General features: G+C 42.5%; 1 protein-coding gene across 1 annotated transcript in view; it reads left to right on the plus strand.

Annotated features, from left to right (window-relative positions):
- Nucleotides 1-4,641, plus strand: part of vps13d (vacuolar protein sorting 13 homolog D) — a 178,709-nt gene extending 174,068 nt beyond the window's left edge. The window contains 2 exon segments of the mRNA XM_055658999.1: nt 1,297-1,594; nt 2,780-4,641. Of these exon segments, the coding sequence (XP_055514974.1) occupies nt 1,297-1,594; nt 2,780-2,902 (421 nt within the window). The 3' untranslated portion in view covers nt 2,903-4,641.
- Nucleotides 4,642-8,866: the final 4,225 nt, after the last annotated feature.

Here is an 8,866-nt window from a genome sequence, read left to right on the forward strand (position 1 = left end):
CATGACAATAAACTAAACTATGAATGGATAATGTTGAATTCGTCATACTCTAGACGCTTGCTCAATTTTCCTTTCCATTGAATTCTCTGGCAGGGATTATTGGGTGGGGTATATAACAGGCAACATGTCCTAAAACAGACACAAAGTGCTGGAGTAACTCCGCGGGTCAGGCAGTATCTCTGGAGAACCAGAATAGGCAACATTCAGGTCGGCACCTTTCCTCAGATCAACCCAACACATCGCTTATTCTTGTCTTCCAGAGATGCTGCCTTAGTTACTGAGAGACGTTGCATTACTCCAGTACAGTGTTTGCAGAGCCATTGACCCGGTTTCGATCCTGACTACGGGTGCTGTCTATACGGAGTTTGTACGTTCTCCCCGTGACCACATGGGTTTTCTCCGAGATCTTCGGTTTCCTCCCACACTCCAAAGACGTGCAGGTTTGTAGGTTAATTGGCTTGTTATAAGTGTAAATTGTCCCTAGTGTGTGTAGGATAGGGTTTGTGTGGTGATCGCTGGTCGGTACGGACTCGATGGGCCGAAGAGCCTGTTTCCACACTGTATAACTAAACTAAACCTCCTGACCCACATATCTAAGTCGGATGAAATTGGTCATAACATTTTCTCCATCCCAAACCTCAACATTAGTTCCCCTTAGAGTTATGTGCTCATTCTCTTCCTCTAATCCCTGTACACCCATAATAGTGTGGCCCACCTCAACACCAACTTGATCTTTAAGTTCACCAACGTTACCACTATCAGCTGGGTCTACAACAATGATGAGATGGAGTGCTTTAACATTTGGATTTAGTAGTATAATCCTGCACCACTTTACACTCATCATTGCAATTATTGTTATATTTACCATTGCTCTATGTACAATGTTTAATGTGTGAGCTTCAAGTGAACAAGGAATGGCATTGTTTGGTGTATATCACAATAAACTAATCTGTAATCTGGTACCAGATGAAAGTATATGCTTTATTAAGGAACAACATTTCTCCTGTGGTAACATTACAAAGACAGTGTTGAGCAAAGCAAAAAATAGGTCTTGAACGACAAAATGTCCTGTAGTCACAGTCACACTCTACATTCCTTTTGATGGCAACCCAGTGATATTCTTCTCACGCATTTACTTTAAGTTAAGTCTGTCTGAAGAAGGGTCTCAACCTGAAACGTCACCCATTCCTTCTCTCCAGAGATGCTGCTGCCTGTCCCGCTGAGTTACTCCAGCATTTTGTGTCTACCTTCCTTTTATCTAAAGCTGATGGGTTGCTTGAGTTTTGGTGCCATGTAAACCTTTGCTGCCTTGAACGGATTTAACCAAGAGCTGTGTTACTTTCTCTTTTCTAGTTTCATTGCAGTGGAACAGATCGACAGTTATTGTGTTCTCATCTCCTCCAAAGCTGTGTATTTTCTGAAGCATGGCGAGTATGTCGACAGGGATGCCATTTTCCTGGAGGTCAAATATGACGACCTATACCACTGCCTTATCACAAAGGATCACGGAAGAGCTTACTTACAGCTTACAAAGAAAGCTGAGAATTCAAGCAGTGGTGTGGCCATACCTGGCCCATCGCACCACAAGCCCTTGGTGAGTGTTGGAACTACTTGCATCATTAACCCAGCAGACCAAAGGAATTGTAGATTTTGTCCAATGATAAACTTGTGCTAAACTCCTTAATCTGAGCTGAGTCGGTAAATGGAGCATTTCAGTCATCATCTACTAATCCCTGAATGAATGAATGAATGGATGGATGAATGAATGAATGAATGAATGTATGAATGCATGAATGAATGAATGAATGAAGTAGAATATATCAGCCAACTTTTATACACCTTGTCATGTGATAGGAGCAGAATTGGCCGCCATCGAGTCTAATCTGCCATTCAATCATGGCTAACCTATCTCTCCCTCTGAACCCCATTCTCCCGCCTTCTCCCCACAACCCCTGACACCCGTACTAATCAAGAATCTATCTATCTCTGCCTTAGAAATATCGATTGACTTGGCCTCCACAGCCTTGAGTAGCAATGAATTCCCCAGATTCACCACCCTCTGACTAAAGAAATTCCTCCTCATCTCTTTCCTAAAATAATGCTCTTTGATTCTGAGTCTATGACCTCTAGTCCTAGACTGTCCCACTAGTGGAAACATCCTCTCCACATCCACAGTATCCGGGCCGTTCACTATTCGATACTTTTCACTCATTGTCTGCAGAGCTCACCTGTAACGTTCTTCACACATGAAATTTGGTCAAATGGTCACAGTAACCCATCATCGCTGAATGACTATAAATCAAGTTTCAGCCCTTTTGCTTTTGTTCTCTAGCACACCAAAGGCCGAGTACTTTAATTTTTCCTGCACATGCGTGCATTAATCACTGATATATCTTGCTCTTAGTCTGTGGTAAACAGTTCAATGATATGGCTTTATTGGTTACGAAAGAACTGCAGATGCTGGAAAAATCGAAGGTAGACAAAAATGCTAGAGGAACTCAGCGGGTGAGGCAGCATCTAGATGAATAGTGAATTTAGATGCTGCCTCACCCGCTGAGTTCCTCCAGCATTTTTGTCTGGCTTCATTGGTGGGCAGGTTCTAAATATCGGATATCAGTAGTTCCCCTGGGAGATGGCAGAAACCAAATGGCCTCCTCTCACGTCATTATATGACTGCAGTAGTATGCATCCACATTGGGTTCAATTCATGAATAGATTGTGAACATAATTAGTTTGTCTTAGTCCAAAAAAACAACGTGTTATTGATGTTTGTTTTCAGGTCCATGTGAAGTCAGAGAATCTTGCGATCAAGATATCGCAAGAAATTAACTATGCCAAAAGCCTCTACTATGAGCAGCAGCTGAAACTCCAGACCAACGAGACCCTGGAGCTGGACTCCTGATAGTCTCTCTACTGGTTGAGAAGAAGCAGCAAAGTACAGTAACAAGACCACACTTGCCTCCGTGTGATTGTTTATTGTCTGAGCACTTGTGTAATCAACTCATTCCCTTTCCGCCTCATCCCTGATGCCTAATTGAAGCTCGCAGGTGGGGAATTAATACTATGCTTGGTTTAGGGGACAGATTATTACAGAAACTCTGATAAGGAGCAGGTTCTGTTCAAAATGTATTTTACATTTTATATATTGTATTTACAAAACAAATTGTGACAGAGTTGAGAGTTCTTTATATTTTACTAATCTGTACATACCTGTAATTATACTTTCTTGTAAATATTTAGAAAAATCTCACAGGAACTGTTATGTACAGAAGCTGCATTCAAACCAACTGCAGTGGAATATCGAAGATTACGTTATTGCACTAGAAATGTACTTGATTTTTCAGGATAATCCAAGCCCTGCAGAGTGGTGTGGGAACGTATTTCCATTAAGGCACTAGACCTCCTTGTTACTTTACTCAGACCCTTCCTTCCCATCAATGTTATCAAGAGTCTCTGAATCAGCAAACTGGCAGGCAAGAATTACTGTAGGACTACACACAGAAAATTGAGTATGCAGGGAGAAACAATATGTTGCAAACTGGCATAAAAAGTGTTATGTTTCTGTGATGCAGTTAAGATGTTATATTTACAGGAGAGATTTAAGGCACAGAGCGGTTACTGCGGGATTTTAGGCAAGGAATGACTGCGTTTGGCAGGAGGAACCGTCATCTGGCAGTGGCTAAAATGATTGAAGGATTCTGTCTTCCTCTCTCTCTCTAATTGGAGTGAAGTGAATGCTAGTTTGGTCTTGTAACTTCACCTCACTCGCTTATGTCGGCTAAAAAGGGAAGTGAAATGATATCTCTCCATTTGTAGAAAACAGTACAGTTGCATGTTGATAAAAAACATTGAATGTGGTCAGATTCACACAGCAACTGGGACAAGTCTCGAACAGGGAAGGGTCTGGAACTGCACTGAATTATTGTAAGTATATGTAAAGTATGTGTTAGTGCGCTGAAGTCAAAATGTTTGTAGCTAGGTGTTTAGAACTCTATAGAAAGGAACAATGATTAGAATGTATACGCAATACAATAGGCCCTTTGCACTGTTCATAGGTGGTGAACAAACTTATTTCAGTACTTTCTTTTCTGCTATGTCACAAGGAATCAATCACTATATACAGTTTGGTAAAGAAATGGTATCTAAAGTGTGGTTTTGGAATGGGAGAGTTAGATTTGGTGACTTTGTGGACACTTGGAATTAGAATGGGACAGCCAAAGACTGCACATATGTGTATATATATATATGTAAGATCTAAAGGTATGGCCTCATTTGGAAACTGGACCAAAAGATGGCCTTCTGAGGGAAAGCAGAGCTAGCCTCTTCAGTTTCCACTAGTTTTGCCTAAGGGACTACGAGAATCACTGATCAGCTTGCTTTGTGAAAGACTCCGCCCGACAAGTTTTCAGCACAAGAGACTCCATCGAGCAGAAAAGCATTGGTAGTTGCTATTCCTGCACTTCTCTGCAGTACAATCTCTGAGATGATCACCTATGTTCTTCCAGAATCAGGGGGCATGCGGTGGGGTGGGTGCAACCTCACTGTCGTGAGGATGTGTGTCAAAGGGATGAGGTTTTTTTGCCCAATGTGGTTTTTGTGCAATTTTTATCATCAAATAAAATCACTTGTTACGAAAGGAAATGTGTGTGTATAATATTCTACGCAACGTGTGGCATTTTAGGGTTGACCCTAATATATCAACATCTAGGTTTTAAACGGTGTGTAAATTCTAGGAGCAGAATTAGGCCATTCGGCCCATCAAGTCTACGCCACCATTCAATCATGGCTGATCTATCTCTCCCTTCTCCCCTTAGTGAGAATTAATATTAAATGTAATTTCAAATCAAATAGGTCAGTAGGTCATGACTTTCATCTCTGAACCTGGACTCGACAGATAATATGAAGCCCTGCATTAATCCACTTTACTGGAATTAATCCAGTTTCATGTAATAATGGTTGCAGAATACAAACTTATTACTCTGGTCATCTCTCTCTGAGAATGTATGGAATTAGCTAGTGAGAAATGAAAGTGTTCTACAAATGCTTTTAAGGTACATGGATTGGCAGAATAATCCATTCCTACACAATTTGGGACCAAGGAGTCTAAAGTCAACCCTGAGTGAAGGGTTGTAGCTAATGCACGGCGGGACTGAAGCATATTACTGGAGGATATTAATAAACAAAAGAACGGGCATATAATTGGAAAATTAACATCAATAGAGATTAGTGTGAGGTGCTACATTGTAGGAATATATTTACTCTGTAATCCATTAAAAAAAAACTGTCCAAAGGAGTTATAAGCAAGACATTAAAATTAGTAACTTAAAAACATGAAATTCTGAAGGCTTGGTATTATTTTCTATGAGAATGGAATTAAAAATCACCGAGTTATTGAATTGCTGTAGACACCTGGTTAGACCACATTTCTTGAGCAATGTGAACAGTTCATATTGTAAGACAGTTATAAAGTGATATCAGAATTTCTGCTTCTCAGGACAGAATGAGGAGTCTGGAGCAACTTTAGAAGCTGGAGGGTGAGCTGATAAGAGTAGAAGATGGAAAAGGTGATGATCCAATACTAAACTAGTGCCCGTTACAAGGCACCAATAATACCATGAGCAAGTTCAGAAGAAGTGTCTTTCCTCAGCACTGGGTTAGAATGCGTTGAGAGAGGTCTCGCACGTCACTATCTGGAGGAAGGAGATTCAACCAGACTTCCTGAAAACATCACATGAAGACAGATCGGGTTTGGTTCTGATGCCTCCCACTATAATTTCTTCAGCCAGCAGCTAATTGAACAACATGCTGAATCATGAACACAAATGAAAACTTGCACCTTTGGGGAAAATAAAGTAAGAGTTTGCATAATTGTGTTTTTGAACAATTCTATTGTAGGTCATAGAACAGTACAACATAGGACCAGGCCCTTTGGCAAACAATGTCGCCGTGTTAAACTATTCTCATTTGCCTGCTCGTGATCCATCATTCCCTCCTTATTCCTTCATTCCCTGCATATCCAAGTGCGTATCTAGACACGTCTTAAATGCCGCTATCATATCTGCCTCCACCCCCCGGCAGTATGTTCCAGACCCCACCACTCTGTAAGAAACATACTTTGCACATCCTTGAACAATTTCTCCCCCTGACCTTAAAGCAGCCCTTGACATTTCCACCCTTAAGAAAATGCTTCTCCTGTCTGTGTCTCTCATAATTTTATATACTTCTCTGGTCTCCCCTCAACCTCCGTGTTCATGAGGAAACACATCAATCTCTGTAAATAGACAACAGTCTGCACAGTGTTAACATGCATAAACATAGCACTCATTCAGACAAATCTGCAGCTCCTCCAGTATTGAGATAAAGGTGATGAGCATTTACATGCACATCTTGTAATGTGATCAATAACATGCCACAGAGGAAACCTTACTCACACACTAGTGAAAAACATTGACTAAATGATGCCAACTTGAGAGATTAAAAAAAGTAATTCAAGCATTTACTGCTCCGTATTTAATTAATAAGGTTACATTATTTACAGATCAGCTTAGTGTGGGTATTGTATATAAATTCTTTCTTAAATATGTCTTATCACAACGACGGCACGGTAGTTGCTGCTTTACAGCGCCAGAGACCCGGGTTCGATCCTGACTACAGGTGCTGTTTGTATGTTCTCACTGTGACCGTGTGGGTTTTATCCGGGTGCTCCGGTTCTCTCCCACACTCCAAAGACGTACAGGTTTGTAGGTTAATTGTCTTCGATAAAATTATAAATTGTCCCTAGTGTGTGTAGGATAGTGTTAGTTTAGTTTACTTTAGAGGAACAGTTCGGAAACAGGCCATTCGGCTCACCGAGTCCACACCGACCAGCAGTCCCCACACATTAACTCTACCCTACAGGCATTAGGGACAATTTTACATTTATACCATGCCAATTAACCTACAAACCTGTGTGGGATGAAGCCGAAGCTCTGGGAGTGCTCTCTGGCCGACCACTGTTAGTGTTTAGGGATCACTGGTTGAAGTGGGTCGAAGGGCCTGTTTCCGTGTTGGAAGTCTAAACAAAATGAATGAAGTGGCACTGCATTAAGGTTACGTGTTAAATCTGACTGGGGAATGGCGAGGGGTTTGCCTACAGTCTTGTCTATTTAGAGCACGGCTCTGCCTAGGTTCACATTCTCTCCATTACTCATTTTGATTGGCACTTTCATGAGGTCAGGCAGCATGACCCCTCGGCAGGGGGTAGGGGTGACAGTTCATGGCCCATTTACCCTCAAGCACATGTTATACTGAAATAACAGGACCACGACAAGGTTAGGCCGAGTTTGTTACACGGGCACCCATGATGGATCACCCTCCTGCTTCAGCTGTACACTTAACAACCTATTCCTATCTGGCAGCAGAGACTCGGTGACCCCTCCCATTCCTGAAATAGCAACAACTGCTTTTTCATCTTAATGACAGACCATTGGTGAAAATGAATGCAGCTAATTCAGCTATGTTCCAAAGTTATACTTCATGTATACACATATTACATTAACTCTACACATCGTTTCAGTTTTGTGTGGCCTCACTGCTCTCTAACATTCCCCAGTTCAATATGGCCCAACTTATATTTTACTTCTCTGACTCCAGCACAGTGAATTTATCCCCTCGGGTCCCAGCGTCGTGGAATTCCCATTCTTCTGCCTCCCTGCCTCTTATTCTCAATTTTAAAATCAGTTTATTTGAGCAAAATGTATGGTCATCCCTCATTCTCCCCTTTCAATCAACATCTGTTCTCCTCACGTTAGGATGCATTTTATCAACGTCCGCCGCTGAATTTTCCGGCACCCTTGGTTCCAGAGCCTTTCTGGAATATCCGTTTTGCCAGACCAACAGAGGTCACGGCTTGGGGGGGGGGGGGAGTAGGAGGTGGTGTCGGCCTCTAAAGATGGGAATGGATGGACTGCTGGCTCCAGCCGGTCCGGAATTCCAGGGTCCCGGACACACAGGACGCAGTTGACCCGCCAATCGGCACAGAAGTCGCAATGAGGTCGGGATCAGCCGCCTCACCCTACCTAGGCACCGCATTTTCAGGAGGACTTCCAGAAAGTGGGTTGACACAGAACTAGTGTATATGGGTGATCAATGGCTAGGTGGGCTGCAGGGCCCGTTTCCATGCTGTATCTCTAAACTTAACTAAAGTACTTGATTTCTCTTTTTTCCAGACTCAAAATATATCCGGGCTTGGATCAGCTGGTTGGAGGTGAGTGATTTTGTCTGATCACCCTCTGTGTGAAAAGTTCTCAAAGTCCATAAGGATGAGTTGTTTTTTTCTTCCCATCCTTAACATTTAAAAAAAAGTTTAATTTCTTATTGAGGTCAAGAAATATTCCAAGGTAAGACGCACATTGCTGGAGTAACTCAGTGGGTCAGGCAGCATCTGTGGAGAACATGGATAGGTGACGTTTCACAGAGTGCTGGAGTAACACAGCGGGTCAGGCAGCATCTGTGGAGAACATGGATAGGTGACGTTTCACAGAGTGCTGGAGTAACTCAGCGGGTCAGGCAGCATCTGTGGAGACCATGGATAGGTGACATTTCACAGAGTGCTGGAGTAACTCAGCGGGTCAGGCAGCATCTGTGGAGAACATGGATAGGTGACGTTTCACAGAGTGCTGGAGTAACTCAGCGGGTCAGGCAGCATCTCTGGAGAACATGGATAGGTGATGCTTCGGGTCTGGACCGTTCTTCAGACATTGTAGTAAACTGAAGAAGGGTCCTGACCTGAAATTTCACCTATCCAGAGTTGCTGCTTGACCCTCTGAGTTACTCCAGCACTATTTGCCTTTCCTTGGTTAAGCAGCATCTGCAGTTCCTTGTTTCT

Source organism: Leucoraja erinacea, chromosome 30, assembly GCF_028641065.1.
Source record: "Leucoraja erinacea ecotype New England chromosome 30, Leri_hhj_1, whole genome shotgun sequence".
Taxonomy (NCBI): Eukaryota; Metazoa; Chordata; class Chondrichthyes; order Rajiformes; family Rajidae; genus Leucoraja; species Leucoraja erinaceus.